This window comes from Scardinius erythrophthalmus (assembly GCF_964197995.2).
Source record: "Scardinius erythrophthalmus genome assembly, chromosome: 10".
Classification (NCBI taxonomy): Eukaryota; Metazoa; Chordata; class Actinopteri; order Cypriniformes; family Leuciscidae; genus Scardinius; species Scardinius erythrophthalmus.
In genome coordinates this window covers 42,256,429-42,277,235 of record NC_138230.1, presented here as the reverse complement: position 1 = coordinate 42,277,235, position 20,807 = coordinate 42,256,429, and the positions used below count along the sequence as shown (strand labels likewise).

Genomic DNA, 20,807 nt, shown 5'->3' with positions numbered 1-20,807 from the left:
TCCTGTTTTTCGGTTGAAGTCCAAAGTAGTCGATTGCCGAGTTCACGCGCATAGGTTTAGTTACCTATGATCACGCGCGTGAACTCGGCAATCGACTACTTTGGACTTCAACCGAAAAACAGGATGTAAACACAGGTATTTGCGCTGGCTTAAATAACATCAGTTTTATCCATATCTTACACATCTACTGCAGTCAGATCCACTCGTGTTCACTCAGAAGGAATCACTCACATTTTCTGTGCACTTGTAATGACACATCAAGGATGTTAAGAGGCTAAAAGCAGGTTTAGTACTTGCCCCATTGAAGTCAACAGGGTGCAAATTTTAAAAATAGAATAACTCGGTGTAGACAACACCGATTTTTGTCGTTGTTCTCTGTATTGACAGCACTCCAAATGTACAAAAAAATTAGCTCAATGTTAAAATTGACCGGAGTTCTCCTTTAAAGGTAGATATTACTAACTTTAGGGGTAGATAAAGTACATAGTTGTTCTTTGCCCCAGTGCGTCCAAAAGGTAAACTTGTTGTAAACTATGTACTAGTGGTGGCCATTGACCACAGTAGCTAGGTAAAGAGTTTAAAAGAACTCACTGTGTTACTGAGGCATTTCTCTCTTTATCACCACACCACAAACTTTGTGCAAACACAATGGCGCTTGCGTTTATCTGCCAGCCACAGGTACATTGTTATAGATGTGAAGATTGCGATCTGCTCTCAGCTGCAGAGATAAGAAGATGGGAACTGCATAATGCTGTAGTAAGTGTGACCGGTACCAAGAAAAGTTGCATGCATGCACTACGGCTGCATCCGAAATCGCAAACTTCCCTACTACACTCTAAACAATAATTCTGTGGCTTGGTAAATATTACAGTAATATCTAACTTTATTAACTTAATAAAATCTCAGAATATCGTTCACTTGATTGGGTGAGTTAAACATCTTATCTTTTGGCTATGAGAGAAACGCAGGACGGCGGTCTGAAGTTCGAAGTTCACCCACAGAACACGAGTCTGTGAGAAATTGGACAACAGATTGGTTGATTACACTTGAATTAGGCTACCTGTTTCATTTCTACTTCTAAAATGTTTGTTAAATGAGTTTAAATGTTGGCAATTTACATGCTAAAACAGTGTAAAACATGCTGTACTCATCGACAATAAAGGCCAATGTCATGTATACTGGTGGTTGTATGGAATACTATTTTACAAAGGTTTAGAGGAAATAAAAAAGTTAATATTACTTATAAATAAAAACAGTTAATATTACTTATAAATATTGGTTTTTAAATGTTTAAATGTTAAATTATTTCTACTCAGTTTTATTTGTTAATGCACCAGATGCAGTTACTCAGATTTACTGAATTTCTTTACTTGCATTTACTCAATTCATACAGTATATTTCATTGATTTCACAGCTTTAAAATTTACTCAATTATTTTGAGTGTAAAAATGTTTCACCAAAAAAAAAATTGAGTAAATCATAGTTAAACTTTTTAGAGTGTATATAGTAGGCGAAAAACAGTGTATCATAAAAGAAGAATTATCCTCATAAAAGAGTACCCGGATGATCAACTACTTCCGGTGAGATTCTGAAGAGTGCATATGTGCTGTGTTCCAGTCCAAAATTGTCATGCCCTTCACTCGCTAACTTCCCTCCGTCTCGTTCACTCGGATGTACGTCACTGCTTACGTTGCATGAGTGCCCACTACTGGCGGAAACTGCAATGGGCTGAACTGGAACGTCCTAAGCCCTTGATCACTTGGAATCAGCTGTGGAGTTGATTTATTATTTACATTTTTTTTCTTTAAGAATTTGTGTAATGCAGCATCCAAATGTTTATGCGTGTTTGGGTTGTTTTAAATAAAAAAATATATATAATTAATATATCATAGAGTTGTCTGTTGTGGTGGTGATTAGACGAGATATGTGGTGACGTCACAGTCGTACTGCATTGTGGGACATATAGGTGCCTGAAGTGTACATTTGAAGTAGACTCGCTCCCTCGGTCAAGATCGAGGGAACGAGGGTCTGTCCTTATAAACTTCCCTCGTCCACTTCACGTGGAACGCACTTCAAAATGGCGGCAGGGATTCCCCCGAGGGGAAGTGCTTAGGGAAGTTCACAAGTGCGTGTCTAAAAGTGGACTGGAACGCAGCAATGAAGCGACGCATAGGCCTGTCATGATAAATACTTTTAGTTGTGCGATATATTGTCCCATATTATATTATTGTCATTTTAAGACCATTTTATGCCACTGAATATATAATCATAATATACCAGCATAATAATCCAAGTAAGCCTACACACTTTCTCATGACAACAACCTTTTAATTCTTTAGATCATGGAAATGAAATATCTATGTATAATAAAAACTCGAATAAATACTAAACAAATATTTTCTCAAAAAAGTGCAAAGTAACAAGTAGAAAATAAATAAACACACTCGCAAACGCAATTACGGAGATTTTCTCTGTAAAGTAAGGGTGCACACTATTGCTGAAAACACAAATGTCAGTGTGAACAAAGGCACAGAAGCTGAGGCCATAATCTGCTGCTAAAATTATTTTAGTGTGCACCATTTGCACTGAGACATTTATATTTGCGGCTTTGAAATCGAGTGCAGTTGGACCAGGAAAAAACTAACACCTCAAATGGCATCTTTTTTTTTAACCTGTCGATGACATCTCGAACACAGGCTTTCGCTTCCGACACGCGGAGAACAGACAAGATGACAGCACGCTTGGCAACGTGTTGGTGACATTCATTATCATGTAAACATAATGGCTGATATATTGTGTCACCAAAAATTATTGAGGTCATATCCATATTGTCAACTTCCTAAAATAAGTCATCTTCTCAAGATGCTGCTCTCTCTCTTCAACCAGCTCTGGTAAAATTGCCCACATCCTCAGTTGAACAGATCATACAATTCTACCCTGTAGTATAATGGCCTATGTCAAGAGTGTGAGTTAGGCTGTTTTATTTTGCCTAAGTCAAAAGACTATGAGACTTGAGACTATGAGACTAATTCGGGACTAAACAAAGTGAAGTAAGTGTTGGTGATATTATGGGGAAATATATTTATTAAATTGCAAATATCACATACAAATGTATTCATCTTGTAGATAGCAAGATGATAGATTAGATACTAAATAAGCTAGCATAACTTTATCTACCACATAAATGTCAAGAAAAGAAAATGAAGAAAATGTCAACCGTAACAGATTTTTTTATTCCGTGTATACCGCGACATGTAAATAAGTAGGCGTGGTTAACTCACGTGCAGCGTGCGTGAGACTGAGACACTGATATTTGTCAAAGAAACATGAAGGGTGTTTCTCAATATGCGTTCTTCAGCGATCTTGCGTCCTTGTGTTCTCGTTTTACGTCATCATAACTGTCGAAGTTCAGACCCAATTCTCAAGAACACAAGTACAGAGGACGCATGAAAGAACCCGGATGTGTTCTTGATACCGAGGATGCATCGAATGCAGACTTGAGCTAGTACTCGCCTGGTGTCCCAGAAGTCATTGCGGCCGGTTCCCAGTTCGTTCTTCCAAGGAAGCTTGGCAAGACCGGTCTCCACGAGAACACAAGTCCGTTCTCTGCGTTCTTGGAATTGAGAAACAGCCGAAGAAAGACCAAGAGGATCCACAAAAGGAATTACGTTTTCAAAATTAACGTTATATTTTCGGGGGGGGAAGGCGCAGAAGTCTAGAGCAGTGCAGCACACTGAACGTTTAGAGAGACGCACATGCTTTCAACGGGGCTTACTTGACAACAAGTTCATATATCAATATTCTAACGAATAGAAATAACCTTAAATAATGTATCTATCCGTCTCTTATGTGTACAGTTACTTTCAGAGTAGTGGTTGCCGTGGTAATGAATATTTCTGGTGATGAACTTCCCATGGAAATTTCCGGAAATTTTTCGCCCCTTTGCAACCCTAATGGCCCGTTCACACCAAGCACGATAACTATAAAGATAACGATAAAGATAACTATATATGCGTCCACACCAGCGAACGATAACGGTCTTTTTATTCTAAGCACGCGCGCGCCCGGATGATCCAGATCCATTTTAAATGCATGAGACCTTTAAATTAGAAATGGATTCTGATTGGCTGTCAGTGTTTTATCGTTCGACAGCTGGAAAAAAAATCGTTCTGAAAGTGATCCCAACGATATCGTTCCTCATATCTGTATCGTTATAGTTGTGGTGTGAACTCTGTTATTCTTTAATATGGAGAACGATTTTTAGAATTATATCTTTATCGTTATCTTTATAGTTATCGTCCTTGGTGTGAACAACCCTAACTGTAACCGAACGGATGATTGACAGACGCAGCTGAGGGAAACGTTTACGTGATCTTGAATTTAACCGCTTAAATAGGCTATTAATTTCTATCTCACATTATACTAATGGCTTCAGAACACTTATAATATTGTGCACGAAAACTTTATGGTGCTTTATAATGTGTGTGTGTGCCTTTTGTGGGGCTTAACAATAACACAGAATAGTATACGCACAATATCGGATTTGGATCGGCCTCGTCTGACCGATACCCGATCCGACAAAAATGGCAGTATCGGAGCCGATCGGTGCATCCCTACTCTGTTCAGTGAACCCACACATAGATGATGACGACAGGACGCAAGTATATAATGTAAAGTTCTTTAGTGGCTCGCATAATTGCAATGTGAAACCAAACCAAAAAACTTACCGAATGTATAAATGTATCAAAACATGAACTTTGGTTCGGACCTTCAGAAGTGAAAAACGCCCTTAGAATGCTACTTTTGGGAATGCAAATTTTAAAATGTTTTAAAATTGTGAATATTTGAAAATTTTAAGCTTTCTTAAACTGAACTCTGACATCAAACGGACTTGGGTCAGTCAGCACTGAAAGCTCTAGGCTATAATGTGAAACCGGCCTTCATTGTAGATTTTGCTATCTTCTGAGCCCAGCGTAAGATCTCTTCAGAACTTCTAGCAGACACGCATTTGATTTCGAGAATAAAGAGACTTCAGCAAGTGTCTCAATTTGCTCAGTGCTGTTTAAAAGAAACATTTGAAAGAATAAAGAGGAAGCCACATCTCTTCTTTTGCTCTCCGATCCACATTTTAACAGAAGAGAAGAGACACGTCTACTTTCAGTGTTTAAATATAATCTAAACCAAAAAACACAGACCACACTTTTTTTTTAACAAAAGAGGTTTGACACGTTTCACATGCATGAAGAGCATGAGCAATCACACGTTAACTAATTAAATCTAATGACAATGTCTTGCTCTGCCACAGAAAGTTAACCTTTCTACAGTTGAAAAATAGGGCTTTTAAAAGTCTTTTAAACTCTCTAAAAGCCTATAATCATCTAAATTATTTGACAAATGCACAAGCAAAAGGATATAACTATACATATGACTGACCAAGTGCTTTAGACTAGGAAGTTTGTGAAAACGTTAATAATGTAAAAGCACTTTGACAAGCTCAATGAGTGTTACCAAGCGTTAGCATTCACAGCTGTGACGATGAGAGGAAGTTGCATTTGAGGGTTTGAGGGCTTTACCAACAGCAAATGCAGAAGACCATCTAGTTTGCCAACAGAACAAAGACCATAATCCGATCACAACTGAAACCAGCAAGTATTCAGGTCGCGAGATGAGTTTTGTAGCACTTTTTTTTGTCTTGTAGATTGAGTGAGATGCTTCTAATATGTGCGACTGATTACTACGATTATATCTGCATGGGAAGGAAGAAGATGAGAAATTTGCGGCCAAAGATGTTTAGCAATTGTGGAGGTCACTGTAAATGATGAAATTCATCGGTTCACACTAACACCTTGCAACATACTGTAACAGACTTCAGTCTCAAACATGTTTCCTGTGAAGTTTACAGTGGATAAGATAACAGTGATGAGAAAAAGAGGGAAAGCACAAACACACGAGACAAAAAGGCAGAAGTGATGCACAATTCATCAGTAACATATAAATAGTTTATTCATATCAGTCAGGCAGTTATTTCCTCTATTTTTACGTTTAGATAACTTTTTCTGTCATCAAACACGCCCTTAGATTTAATCATTACAAGCACTAATATGCAAACGTTTGCAGACTTACAATTTCATCCTGTACAATGCGTTTTATTTGTGTATTTGGACAACATAAAGGCATTTTAATATTGGAAAATAATTATCAGACAGAATTTTGATGTGTGCTTTTTCTTTTGCATGCTTTGCTATGAACTATGCGATGTGTGAAGGAACAACTTTAACAGCATTGTGTTTATTTTCACACACTGACTCATTTGTTTCCTCTTTTTTTCCTCTTCTCTTTCTCTCTTTTTTGCCCCCAAAGAAAGAAATCTATTTACTAAACTAATACACTTTCAAGACTACTTGTTGCATGTGAATTATGCTTACAAGAAATGATACAAATATATGCATTTAACACACATATATAAAATAGTGGCCAAAAGTTATGTCCGGTCTAGGAAAATAGACATCTTTAATTTTTTTTGGATGGTTTAATCGAACTTGTAGGGTCATTAAAAACAAATATCAGTTGACCTTATTGTTGCATAAGCATTTATAGGTGTTTAAATAAAATAAAAATACATTTAAATAAATCATGCAGGGTGGTTTACCAAGGTTTCTTTGCGCTAGTCAATTTACTGGTATGTGCGCCATTATTTAACTCCCCCCAAAAATCATGTTTTAAACCAGATTACATGATGACAGGGCCCATGACAACACTGCAGGCTTTAGTTGTACCCTCTTTCTTTTCTTACAGCTCATTCTTTTCCTTTATCCCCCACTTCTTTCCTTTATCCCCCACTTCTCATCCTCTTAGCTCAGGAAGTTCCCTCCCCCTCCAACGGGAAGTCTTGTGTGAGTGGAACTGGAATGATAGGATACCAGGAAACAAGTTGTCACACTGCAATCCTCTCTCATACACACACACACGCATACACACTCACACACACAAGCACTCATATACATACACACACACACACACACACACACACACACACACACACACACACACACACACACACACACACACACAAAATCATCCACTCACATACACACAAGCACTCATATACACACACACACACACACACACACACACACACACACATTCACTTACATACACAAAATCATGCACTCACATACACACACGGTCATACACACATGCACTCATATACACACTCACACACGCATACACAAAAACTTTCATGAAAACACCCACTGAACAAATAAACAACGAACACATGCAAGTAGACAAATCTGAGCCTAGACAAATCTATACAGTAGACAAACGCATATAAGACAAAAATGAGAGAGTGAAAGAAAGGGCGATAGAGAGAGAGAGAGAGAGGGTGAGAGAGAGAGAGAGAGTGAGAGAAAGAGAGAGAGAAAGGGCAAGGGCGAGAGAGAGTGAGAGTGAGAAAGGGCGAAGGAGAGAGAAAGAGAGAGGGTGAAAGAAAGGGCGTGAGAGAGAGAGAGGGTGAGAGAGAGAGAGAGAGACAGGGCGAGAGAGAGAGAGGGCAAGGGCGAGAGAAAGAGAGAGAGAGAGAAAGGGCAAGGATGAGAGAAAGAGAGAGAGAGAGAAAGGGCGAGGGCGAGAGAGAGAGAGAGAGAGAAAGGTCGAGGGCGAGAGAGAGAGAGAGGGCAAGGGCGAGAGAAAGAGAGAGAGAGAGAAAGGGCAAGGATGAGAGAAAGAGAGAGAGAGAAAGGTCGAGGGCGAGAGAGAGAGAGAGAGAGAGAGAGAGAGAGAGAGAGAGAGAGAGAGAGAGAGCAAGAGAGAGAGAAAGGGCAAGGATGAGAGAGAGAGAGAGAGAGAGAGAAAGGTCGAGGGCGAGAGAGAGAGAGAGAGAGAGAAAGGTCGAGGGCGAGAGAGAGAGAGAGAGAGAGAAAGGTCGAGGGCGAGAGAGAGAGAGAGAGCAAGAGAGAGAGAGAAAGGGCAAGGATGAGAGAGAGAGAGAGAGAGAGAGAAAGGTCGAGGGCGAGAGAGAGAGAGAGAGAGAGAAAGGTCGAGGGCGAGAGAGAGAGAGAGAGAGAGAAAGGTCGAGGGCGAGAGAGAGAGAGAGAGAGAGAGAGAAAGGTCGAGGGCGAGAGAGAGAGAGAGAGAGAGAAAGGTCGAGGGCGAGAGAGAGAGAGAGAGAGAGAAAGGTCGAGGGCGAGAGAGAGAGAGAGAGAGAGAAAGGTCGAGGGCGAGAGAGAGAGAGAGAGAGAGAAAGGTCGAGGGCGAGAGAGAGAGAGAGAGAGAGAAAGGTCGAGGGCGAGAGAGAGAGAGAGAGAGAGAAAGGTCGAGGGCGAGAGAGAGAGAGAGAAAGGTCGAGGGCGAGAGAGAGAGAGAGAGAGAGAGAGAGAGAGAGAGAGAGAGAGAGAGAGAGAGAGAGAGAGAGAGAGAGAGAGAGAGAGAGAGAGAGAGAGAGAGAGAGAGAGAGAGAGAGAGAGAGAGAGAGAGAGAGAGAGAGAGAGGGAAGACAATAGCAAAGTATGTCCTGGGAACAGAGAGTCAGGTGTCACAAACACAGCCACTTCCTTTTTCCACATGATGTCAATTTCCTCCGAGTGAGATTCCACGAACCGGCCTTTAATGAACAGCCTGTGTTTTAGTATCAGTGCCTTTGGAAAACAAAATACTTGTACCTTTTCTCTGAAAACTCACTCACTTCTTTATAGTTTAAGATTGAACCCAAAAATTAAAGATGGTCCTCCATTTTCTTTCAAGTGAATCAATGACGAAAAAACCTTTGTATACAATATTATAACTCATTTAGCAAACATATTCTAACAATCGTCCTGCGCTAAAACAACAGAGACACGTCGGCACTGAGCTCTTCACTGAAACCCTGAAATACATATCAGAGACTTCGACTTGGTCAGTTCTGGCATTTTGGACCATTTGACCGGACAGCCGCACCCTCTTCCTCCCGTAGCACCAGGGGAGAGCAGACAGGAAGTGACCTTGTACAGAACAGGAAGTGATGCAGCCTATGGCCTAATCTAATCCTAGAGACATTCCATTCTGTTTTCCACGCACTTCAATTTGATTAAATTAATCAAACCACATGATTCTTTTAAATGACAGTTTCAGTAGTTATGAAAAGAGTTCAACCATCTTCAGTCCAGTCTTTCCATTTCTCTTTAGACTGCCAAACCAGAGCCAAAGGTGCTCGATATATCCCTTGACATCCACAAATGTACCAATGAATCAAAACGACAGGAACAGATCTATACATACATACAATAACAGCCTATATACAGTAGTCAACATTTGAAGTGGATCAAAACCTTTGAATTTTGAACAATATCCGTTCTTGTCGTAGGACAACTTTGATGAACTTGTTTGATCCACTTCAAATGCTGATGTAACTATACAGTGACTGAAGCTCTAAACCATAAAGCAGCGGCTTTCTCATTACCTCGTTATTACTGCTCTCATCATCTCGCTCTCCATCTTTAGTTCATTCACACTATAGCAGATCAAATAATAGTTTGCTTCAAGCAAACAGTCAAAGCTGAGTAAATAATGCAATGCAATGTCACAAAGAAACTTTAGTGCACCTGCTGCCGAATCATCCTTTGCTCATCCAACTCATGAACTCCTCGTCAAGGTTTCAGATCATCTCAGCTCTCAGTTTCACCCATCAAGTGTCTACTTTGCTTTTCACTTGTATAGACAGAGCATTCAGCAGACTCCCGAGGGGAACTAATCGCTTCCACCATCTCTTGAACTTTATTTACAAGTCAATTTTGCATTAACACACACACACACACACACACACACACACACACACACAATCTTTGTGGGGACTCTCCATAGACGTAAGCTTTTATACTGTCCAAACTGTATATTCTCTCCCCTTACACTAACCCTACCCCTAAACCTACCATTCGCACACAACTTTCTGCATTTTTACATTCTCCAAAAAACTAATTCTGTATGATTTATAAGCTTGTGTACCTCAATCAGTGTGTACCACGAGTCACCATGAGTGTGTGTGCATTCTGTTTTAAGTCCCCAAAAATTACGGACACACACATACGAAAACCAAAACGTAAATGCATCACTAAACAAGACATATTAATCTCGTTAACACCTTCAAATTGTCACCATACAAGTTTATTCCTCATAGATCATATTCCGTGAACCTGCCACTGGCACAAAACTTTATTTCAAATCTTTTTCTTATTAACAAAAGTTAGTTATTAAGCACAAATGCGTTAGGAAAAGTACTTGATTCCTACCTTTATGAATCCCTAACACGCTGACAGTGACAGAGGCGGATCAGTGCGGGTTCACGTGAACTGAGTCCGTGCGGCGTTGAGCCGCGGATGCTCGAGTCGCGCGATGCCCGGAAGCGCGGATGCTCGAGTCGCGCGATGCCCGGAAGCGCTGCTGTGCGCGAGGCCAAGAGCGAGCCGACTCCTCCTACTCTTTTAACACTTTACATATTCAAATTAATTCCGGGAAATTATATTATTTTATTTATTTATTTTTTGTTGCTTTTTTTTTTTTGTCACCAGTCAGGACATTTTATTTTATGGCGATTTAAAAACAAAAAAACAATAAATACATAATCAATGTACATAATCAATGCCAGGGGTACATATAATTTAGTTACAATTACAAGTTACGAAATCATAAAAATATCATACAAATGACACAGACAGTTTTAAGGGCTTTAGAGTTGCTGGATGTGTAAGGAGAGTGTCCAGGTACGATTTAAGCTTACAAACTATGAAAAAGTAGGGCGTATCACCCTGGAATTTACATTTGTGTAAGAAAAATTTCGCTAGAAGAATAAAATAAATATATATATATATTGGTCCTTTACATCTTTATCAAAGTTGTGCTGGAAAGTTATGTTTGTTTGCTAAATGCTTCTCACACTGCTGAGGCTTTAACACCTATACAGGGTGGCGGTAAAGTGTTATATCACGTGTCTCGCATCGACAACCGCCGGTGACATTTTGTGGAGCTACTAGTTTTAGTTGTCATGTTCTGAGAGAGAAAAAGTAGTTGGTAATTGACTGCATATTAATGCGATAAAATATCCAGACATCGTAGTTGTGTTGTAAACAGTACTGTCAGTTACCGGCTTTTGTTGGATGCTCCTAAATTGCAACCGGAAACCGTTTCTTGTCCGTTACCGACGGCTAGTGTCTGTTTCGTGGTAGTGCAGTTCAGTCTGGCTCGTGGCTTTAGCAAATTACATAATTAAATTAGGTGTTAAAATTCTGTCATCATTAACTCAACCTTGTTGTTACAAACCTGTATGACTCTCTTTCCTCTGCTGAACACAAAAGAAACGCTTTAAAATATCTTACAGGTTAACTATCTTACAAAATAATACAGGTTTGGAACAACTTGAGGGCGAGTAAAATAATTTTTAGACAAAACAATGGCACCGATATGTTTTAAAGATATGCTTTCAGTTAAAACTGCTCAAACATGCATTTTAGGCTGGGAAACCGGTGTTGAAAAAAAAACAATGTATGCAATTAAAATTCCCAATAGTGTTAAAGTAAACTATTTTTGATGTTAATTTTGTGTTAGATAATCAAGCATATTTCTAGGCTCTTCCTTTATAATGCATCTACTGCTTAAAAACTCATGTGAAAAATGGCAAAAGAGCATGTGTAAGCAATTCATGCACATCGTATACAAGCAGCACATGAATCAAAACAGGAATGTCATAGTAAAATATTTTATTATACATAAAAATGCACAAATAACACCCAAGTTTTTCAATTCATCCAGTTTTGCCCACTATAAATCAGCTCTCAATCTGAGAGAGAAACAAGTCGTTCTTAGTGTCAAACCTACATAAACATTCGTCAAAACACACACACACACACACACACACACACACACACACACACACACACACACACACACACACACACACACACACACACACACACACACACACACACACACACACACACACACACACACACACACAATGAAGAGAATACTGCAGCAGGGCAAAGACACATTCACAGTATAAGAAAAAGACCACAATGAGGCAATTTGCTCATCATAGGACGTGTGCAAAATTATCTGCCTCCTAAATTCAACCATGATCCAGTAGCAGATGATCAACCAGCCCATAGAAGCCAAAAAATAAGACGAGAAAATGAAACAAAATAGCTCTTGAGCCTTTGTGCTTTAAAGTGTGCAATTTGTGTGAACACATGCTATAATCAGAGCATAATCGTGTATGCAGGTCATCCCTTGTTTTAATGCTCTTTGGAAAAGCGTTAGGTCATGTAGCGTGTAATTGCTCTGAGAGAATAGAGTAAAGCTGCCTGCAGTCGCGCCTCCATCAGTAACAGGTTCACATGGACCTGCATAAAGAGATCAACACAAATTACACATTACAAGTAACATACATGCATTCATACTACCCTCAACTGATAAACCCATTTGTGAAGTTCAGGAGAAAAAAAGAGACTATTATTGTTGTGAAATTCATACTGAAACTAATTGTACTGTAACATGATTAACTAAGCAAGTCACCAGCCGCAATACAGACTTTGTGGATATCTGATTTTATTTTTAAAAGGAGCTTTAAGTCTGACACAACCATCAGGAAAAGTTGAATCCTGAAGAGAACCACTAGAGGCCACTAGCACATCGCATCAAAATGCAAATGAAACTTAAAGGGTTAGTTCACCCAAAAATGAAAATTCTGTCAGTAATTACTCACCCTCATGTTGTTCCAACCGCGTAAGACCTTCGTTCATCTTCGGAACACAAATTAAGATATTTTTGATGAAATCTGAGCCATGTCTCACTCCTCCATAGGCTGCTATGTGACCGAAACTTGCTGGCCCAGAAAAGTTATTAAAGAGATCGTTAATATAGTCCAAGTGACTACAGTGGCTCAATCTTAAGTTTATCAAGCGACGAGAATACTTTTTGTGCGCAAAAACAAACAAAAATAGCGACTTTATTCCACTTTTCATTTCCTTCTCTCTGGGCCTCGTAGTGTTTTTACGCTGCGCGTCTGTGTTGCACGTCATCACGCATCACACACATGACCGGCGTCGGCCAATAGTGAGCCTACGTGGTGACGTGTAACACAGACGCGCTGCGCAAAAACACTACGCGAACCAACTAGAGGTCCAGAGAGAAGGAAATGAATAGTGGAATAAAGTCGTTATTTTTGTTTGTTTTTGCGCACAAAAAGTATTCTCGTCACTTGATATACTTAAGATTGAGCCACTGTAGTCACTTGGACTATATTAACGATCTCTTTAATAACTTTTCTGGGCCAGCAAGTTTCGGTCACATAGCAGCCTATGGAGGAGTGAGACATGGCTCAGATTTCATCAAAAATATCTTAATTTGTGTTCCGAAGATGAACGAAGGTCTTACGCGGTTGGAACAACATGAGGGTGAGTAATTACTGACAGAATTTTCATTTTTGGGTGAACTAACCCTTTAATGAACACACCTGACACCACCATCAACAAGAAGTCTCACACATCTTGTACCTTTTCTGAGTGACGGAACTGCCTCCAAAAGGAGAAGTACATTCTTTGTGTGGTTTTCTCCGGGTGACAAGCCACTGTCTTCACATACACTTTTAAACTGCGTTCCAGCAACTGGTTGACCTCCCCATAATTATAGTCATCATACCTGTGTATGCAAACATTGACATTCACATTAGAACAAATTTAACAACCAAAATTATTGCATTTTATGGCTGCCTTTTCCCTGATAATGTGCAGTCCTTATGATAAGGACTATTTTTCTTCTTATATAAACGTAACCCTGGCTCACTTTTATCCCATACAGGCTGAATGTTATTAGGTCGTTTCATGGCTATGATGCGCGCATGACTGACCTGATGCCGTAAATGCACTGTATATAATTCCAGATGGCTTTCCGCAGCGTAGAAGTGTCCACGTTCGAGTGCATGGCCATGGTGTGATACGTGAGCGCGCACACCACCTGGAATTTCTCATCCAGAAGCTGAGCCATCTCCCCATACAGCCTGTTCATCAGCGAGAAGCCGTGATCTTCCCACGAATAGTCCTGTGAGCACAAAATCACACACAAAGATCAACATCATGACCAGTGTTGTTATTGATAACTAAATCGAAAACTATTCAATTGAGAAAATGAAATCTTAAACAAGTAATTGAAATAAACAAGTTTAAGCTGAAGTACTAAATGACTAAAACTAACCCTAACCCATTCTAAAAACAAACAAAAAGTAATAAAAAGGCAAAAGCACATACAAAATGAACTAAAATGAAACTGAAACTGAAAGTTAAATAGAAATATTTTAAAACAAACAGAATATTAAAGGCTAAACCACATAAAATTACTAAAACTGAAACTGAAAATTTAAACTAAAACTGAAATAATGAATTAAAGCTAAATTATAGAAATATTTTAAAAACAAACAAAAAGTAACAAAAACGGCAAAAGCACACAACAAAATTATTAAAACTTCAACTAAAATGTATCTTTAATTTAGCTTTTGTTCAGTTTTAGGTTTATATTTTCAAAACAAACAAAAAAGGGAAAAACGCATGACTAAATTACTAAAACTTTAACTAAAATGATCAAATATAAACCTTAAACTGAAACAAAAATAAATTAAAGCTAAATAGAAATATTTTAAAACAAACAAAGACCAATAAAAAGGAAAAAGCACATAGCAAAACTACACAATTTAAACCAAGAAAACATAAAAATAAAAGCTAATTCAAAAATTAAACACTATAATATTATATAAATAATACTAAAATAACACTAGTTCTAATTCACATTATATGTTTTAGCAAAAAAGTAAATCTTTGAAACTGTGTGTGAGAAATATATATATATATATAGCACTGAACCTGAGCTCTCATGGTTGGAGGAGCCTGCACTCCTCTAGGACTAAAATCCTGGTAAGTAAAATCTGCATCCACAACGAACTGCGAGACACAATCAGGAATAACGGAGCGCTGAACTGTAAAACACAGATCAGAGAGTGAAGAAAAACGATCTGTGTGTCACATCCATAATAAATCATTAAAGCATGTTCATCTAAGAGGAAAAATGCATTGATTTGAATGTTATAAAATTGCTTGAGAAAGCCCAAAATTTCACTTGGTGCCTGTTTTATACATGGGATGTACTGTAATTATTCAACTTCATCATGTGCATAAGATACAACAGAAGACCCAGTAGAAGTGTGTTGAATTACAGTATTTGTATGTGTGTGTGTGTGTGTGTGTGTTCATACCATCAGCAGGTTCCAGCAAACTCTCTGTCCTTTCTCTTTCAAAGCGAGTAACCATCTCCTCCTGAGTAAACTCTTCACCTTGCTGCCGAACCTTCATCATCTTCTCCATCAAAAGCTTAACCTCGTTCACAGCCTCAGACCACTGCACACAGACACATAAACACACACACGAAAGAGATTTACCCGAAAAAACTAACAAACTAAATCTTATCTTGATACAGCAGTCACGATTTCAATACCTCTTGCTGGTTTCTGGCCTTGTCTCGGGCAGAACAACAGGACTCTGTGGGCGAACACGGCTGGAGCGACGGATCTCCTGACGGCTCAGGCTCGGGGAGAATCCCACAACCCCACACGAACGAGGCCAGAGAGTGGGCATGGCTCATCAGAACAACCGCCTGAATCAGTTCTGCCAGAGACCATCGAGCCTCAGCACCAGGACAAACCAACTCCTGTCAATATACAAGAGGTTTCTTAAAAACAATGACTACAACAGTGGCCAAAAAGTGACGTCCAGAGGGCATGTTTGCTTTTAATGACCCAACAAGTTTATATTTTATATGTTTTAAGTATTTTAAATATGAGGGAAGAACAAAAGACTAGACTTGGTTACGGTATTTATCTGAGAAAATTATTTGGCCAAAAAATCTGTGAATGAATTCACTAAAATGAAGTTGCACAATAATATGTGAAGAAAAATAAAATTATTTAACATTTTCTCACAAAATAAATTATCGTTATTGTAAATGCTCCAACTAAAGCTGTGCTGCTAAAATGTAGCATCGCTACTTTTACTCGTTTACTACCATGAGATTCCTTTTGTTCCAAAATGAGTCAACTACATTGTGCTGCACATGTCCATGTCTCAGTTTATAAGACTAAATTAAATCTGTTTATCATATAAAGCGATCGATACTCTTGAGAAAATTTGTACTAAACAAACCGTTCAATTCATATGCATTAGTTTTACGATCTCTTTATGAACATTTTGTTGTGTAGCTATCAATGGAGGGACAGAAAGATCACAGATTTCATCAAAAAAAATCTTTATTTGTATTCTGAAGATGAACGAAAGTCTTAGAGGTTTGGAACGACACGAGTGTGAGTAATTAATGACAGAATTTGAATTTTTGGGTTAACTAACCCTTTAAAGGGGTGGTATAATGCCATAATACCCCAGCTCATAATACCCCACAGGTATTTTTATATAGCATGTTAAAGTTGTCACTTTTTGAGGGTGAGCAAAAACGCACCGTTTTTGTATCTGTGCCTTTAAATGCAAATGAGCTGCTGCTCCCAGCACAGGGGGCGGAGCTTTAAGAGCTCATGTCCTTTTACCTCACACAGACATGCACTGAAAATTTCTAAAACTTTTAGCCTTTTTATGTTCAAACCAAAGTCAGAAAGATGGAGAGACTCAAGAAGAAGTGACAACATGTAGACAACATTTATGAATGGTTAGTTGATGAATTTATGTATCTTATGTGTAGTTATCCTCTAGTCCTTGATTAGCATATTCTGTCATGATAATCTATAAATCACATTCCCGGGGGCGGGGTTTATGTAAATTTTAGGGTTAGTGATGTCACTAACCCGGGAGGAATGTGGTGTAGTCCCTACCAGCCGTTTTTTGTAGTCCTTAAAAAGCGATTTCTTTAAAAGCAAATATCTCCCTTTGCTTTGAACTTTGAGCGTTGCAACTTTGCAGATGTTGTTTATGCTCAAACAGTAATATTACACACTAACTAAAGTTAGAAAAGTGAAATCATAATCAACCACCCCTTTAAGGACCTATTAGCCTCCGCCATCTAGAGTTTCATAACAGAACTTTGCATTGATTAACTAGGAATTACATTAACAATAAAGGTTCTTCTCCCAATTTCCTCCTCAAAGTAGCTTCCCCAACTCTGATGATCTATGCCTTTTACCTGTATGTGTTCCTGCGTGATGATCCAGGGTCTGTGTGCCAGCAGTTTGTTGAGAGTCTGCAGGTGCTGTATTTTAGGTGGTGCATAGTCAAGTCCTCTAAGCCAGGACTCATCTCCACCAGCCAGCAGAAAAGCAGAGCTGTGGTGCTGAACTAAATACGAGCACTGGTGACGTGCAGACGCCTGCAAAGACAAATACTGTTGAGTATATTATAAACACAATATTACGGGGCTGTTGAACGCTTGAATCTGATTGGTTGACGAATGTTCTACGGTGTGCAGTTATTAACGCACAGCTAAAGTAGTTCCAGGCAGGTCTTAACCGCATTACAGTTTCAGTTATTTCAAAAGTCCTTACAGCCTACAACAACAACAGAACCCAAACCCACAATGACCGCATTCGCGTCCGCTTCGCGTCGTGACCGCATTACCACCTCGGGTGTGCATTATTTTTCTAATAATTCAACGGCCTGTCGTCAATTATTCCTTACATAATTCAACATCCCATCGTCAATTATTCCTTTCATACTCATTTGTGCATATTTAATAGTAGGAATGCACCGATATGAAAATGTTGGCCGATACCGATAATCGACAATTCTTTACATTTGAAAGCCGATAACCGAAATATTGCCCGATAAATCTAAATCCAAATTTTTATTTAATTTTTGAGAGCCTGATTACAAAAACAAAGGTTTTACCATTAACAGCCATGTCCCAAGCACACAATTATAATGTTCTCATTATAATCTTATGTAGCTTATATGATAGCACATAACTATAATTTTCCTTCTTTTTGTGTGTGTTTGATTCCAAACAAATTTCAAGCAGTTCAAAACCATCATGGTGAACAGTGAGTGCACATCTAAAGTGTCTCAGCTGAAGGAAGTAATCCATTATTTATCAGCTTTAATATATATTGGCCAAATTTTCCTATCGGGCCGATAACGACAACATTAAAAATTAACATATATCGGCCGATACGGATATGGTGGCCGATATATCGTGCATCCCTATTTAAAACTTGCAATCTAACTTTTAAAAAGGCATCAAACAAAAATATAAACCTCCTCCCTCACCAAGATGATTATGAAATGTCTCCATGACAAAGGCAGTGGACCATCCAGTTGGAGCAAAGCATGCTCGGTGCGCAGGAAACAGGTCAAGTAGGTGGGATGTAGTCCCATCGTCATGATGAAATGATCGGCGCGTCCCTCTGACAACGGAGCCTCTGACATCACTTCCTGTGCGGCCCCTTCCTCCAGAATCTGACATATATAGATATTCAGTGATCCGTAAACACTGACAACAATACTATATCTATCATCTAAAGGGGCGGTCACATGTGCTGTTGCTCAGAGATATTTCACAATTAGCTTTTCATAAACCCAATAAATCCTTGCAATTCCCTCATAAACCCCAGTTTGGAAAACCCAGATCTAAAAAAAAGATCAGAATTTGTTGGAGGTAAAGACAAGTACCATAAACTCAAAAACAAGGATGTTAAAAACAACAACAACATGCACCTCTTCAATTGGGATAAAGGCACTGGGACCCAAGGGCAACGCCTGGGGTACGTCTGATTCCTCCTGAGAAAAAGAAAGAGAGACAATAGAGATGCAATAAATATAAGGCTCTCTGATGTCTATTTAAAACGTTTTGGGAAAATATTAAGCCTTATTTTATCAGAGAGATATTTGTGTGTTATCATAGAACTGGCACCAAGCTATCATTCATAGGCTGCGTTTCCCAAAAGCATCGTAAACTTAAGTTGATCGTAAAACAATTAGGCTTACGATGCTTTTGGGAAACGCAGCCCAGTATGATAAAAACAGCTTACTAACGACTAAATGTGTCATTTACACAAATCGGTTCATTCGAACTATTAATTTCAAAGAACATTTAAAACGATTCAGTGGTTCTTTGCGTCATCGTGCGGTTTATTAAAATCAACTGGGTTCCTTATTGACTAAACTGTCATCCAATCAAGTCTTAAACATATTTCACATAAGTTTTATCAAACATTGTTTCATATTAAGCTTTCTTTTCGCCTCATCAGTCAAACGGTACACACCCCCAAATGGCCATGTCCAAAGGAAACGGTTCTGTGTTCAGTGACTCGACACGAAACCGATTCAGTCCGATTCATAAATAAATAATTCGACCGGTTTAACAGTTTCACTCAAAACCATAGACTGTAAAAGCTCAAAACGAACAATTGTTTCACGAAACTGACATCGCTAAATGGACCTTTTAGTCAGAGCATCGACTAGAAACTTTATAAGTGTGCCGTATAAAGCAGACACTAGACGCCGACACAGACAGAGTGACTCGGTCAGACCGGCTAAATGAGCTCACCTTCATCGGACGAATATAGGTGTTCATAAGTCACAGGTTGAACAGAATATTGATGAAGAAGAGTCTCGCAGGATTTGTGCTCTATGACTTCATTATGCCTGTTGAGGAAAGCAGGAAACAGCACCGGGAGGAGGCGTGGCGTACGTGAACAAACAGCGCCGGACTCTTGCATCACCTCTCCGGCGCAACATGACGCAACCCGCCGGTAACGGAGATCCAAGCTCCGGGCTCCAGCTGTAACTGGGTAGGGTTCGGTTAAAGTATAACACTGTGAGAGTCGTGAGTTCAGTAGGCTATTGATTAACGTTAAATGAAAGGGGATGTATGGAAATGTATTTTTCCCAAATCCATTTGAGAAAGAGCTGTGTTCTTTTTTTTTATTATCTCATTAGCAGGTTAACAGGTTGCATAAACTGCTAAGACTACTTCTTAAAAGTTAGTCATCACATTTTTTTTCTTTAAACTCTTCATAACTGTTTTAAGTCAGTGACATAAGGCATCTTTACAAAGAAAAAGCGCATAAAATCACAAAATGTGCATTTTCACAGAATTCTGAGCAGATCAGAGCCGCTTTTGAGCAGCCTTAACTCTGTGTAAAGATGCCTATATAAACGTAGTTTGGTCTAATTTGATACTAAAAAAAGTTATACTGGTCGCTCCTTGACTAACCGTTTGTTGGTCATTCTAGTACTTAAGACACAGTCTTAACATAATGGCTATGCTTATGCAACTGGCCCCTGCTGGTCTACTGTAAATAAGCATTTATTTGACAGGTAGCTTTAGGTTTCACAGAAAGGGCTTAGATTAAGCCAGGATTAGGCCTTTATAGGTCAATTAGGTCATTTAAGTAGCTTTTATAAGCGTGCCTTAGATAAAACTTTACTGATGTTCATCTTGAGGCAAAACAATGGCACTGACATATTTTAGTTTCAAGTTAATTTCAGTTAAAACAGCTCAAACATGCATTTTAGTCTGGGACTAGATTTAAATTTTGTCTGTGAAATCGGGGGTTAAAATAATAAACTGGTCCGAGCTGGTAGACCATCTTGGACAAGCAATAAACCATGGATAGGCTAAGCTTTCCATGTCAGCTTAAAGTCACCTTGAAATTAAAATTCACGCATCCTAATGATCTTAATGTGGCCGGTTGCATAAACTGCTTAGACTAGTTTTAAAAGTTAGTCATCTACATTTTTTCATCAATACTGCTCCTAACTTTTAACATAAATAGATTGGTCTAATTGGAATTAGAA

General features: G+C 38.9%; 2 protein-coding genes across 12 annotated transcripts in view; both read right to left on the bottom strand.

The window, feature by feature from the left end:
* Nucleotides 1-10,444, bottom strand: part of yrk (Yes-related kinase) — a 32,482-nt gene extending 22,038 nt beyond the window's left edge. For 5 of the 11 annotated variants that reach the window (XM_081375874.1, XM_081375870.1, XM_081375875.1 and 2 more), the window contains exon 1: nt 10,263-10,371. The gene's annotated coding sequence lies outside the window, so the exon portion shown is untranslated. Of the gene's footprint in view, nt 1-9,578; nt 9,764-10,262 lie in introns of those variants that run through there. The other 6 variants (XM_081375873.1, XM_081375869.1, XM_081375878.1 and 3 more) reach the window with 6 other exon arrangements.
* Nucleotides 10,445-11,708: 1,264 nt separating this feature from the next.
* On the bottom strand, nt 11,709-19,792 carry sesn2 (sestrin 2). Its single transcript, XM_081376631.1, has 10 exons — nt 19,555-19,792; nt 18,723-18,785; nt 18,276-18,464; nt 17,197-17,379; nt 15,508-15,720; nt 15,269-15,410; nt 14,880-14,992; nt 13,874-14,064; nt 13,521-13,665; nt 11,709-12,368 (listed from the first exon to the last, which is right to left on the bottom strand). Exons 1-10 carry the CDS (start codon nt 19,579-19,581, stop codon nt 12,282-12,284), a joined length of 1,353 nt encoding a protein of 450 aa, XP_081232757.1. The 5' UTR covers nt 19,582-19,792; the 3' UTR covers nt 11,709-12,281.
* Nucleotides 19,793-20,807: the final 1,015 nt, after the last annotated feature.

Coding starts and splice junctions, on each gene's coding strand:
- sesn2 (XM_081376631.1), bottom strand. CDS start 19,581: ATGAACACCTATATTCGTCCGATGAAG. Junction 18,465..18,722: donor CCTTTATCCCAATTGAAGAG/GTGCATGTTGTT, acceptor TATATATGTCAG/ATTCTGGAGGAAGGGGCCGC. Junction 14,065..14,879: donor CTCCAACCATGAGAGCTCAG/GTTCAGTGCTAT, acceptor TTGTGCTCACAG/GACTATTCGTGGGAAGATCA.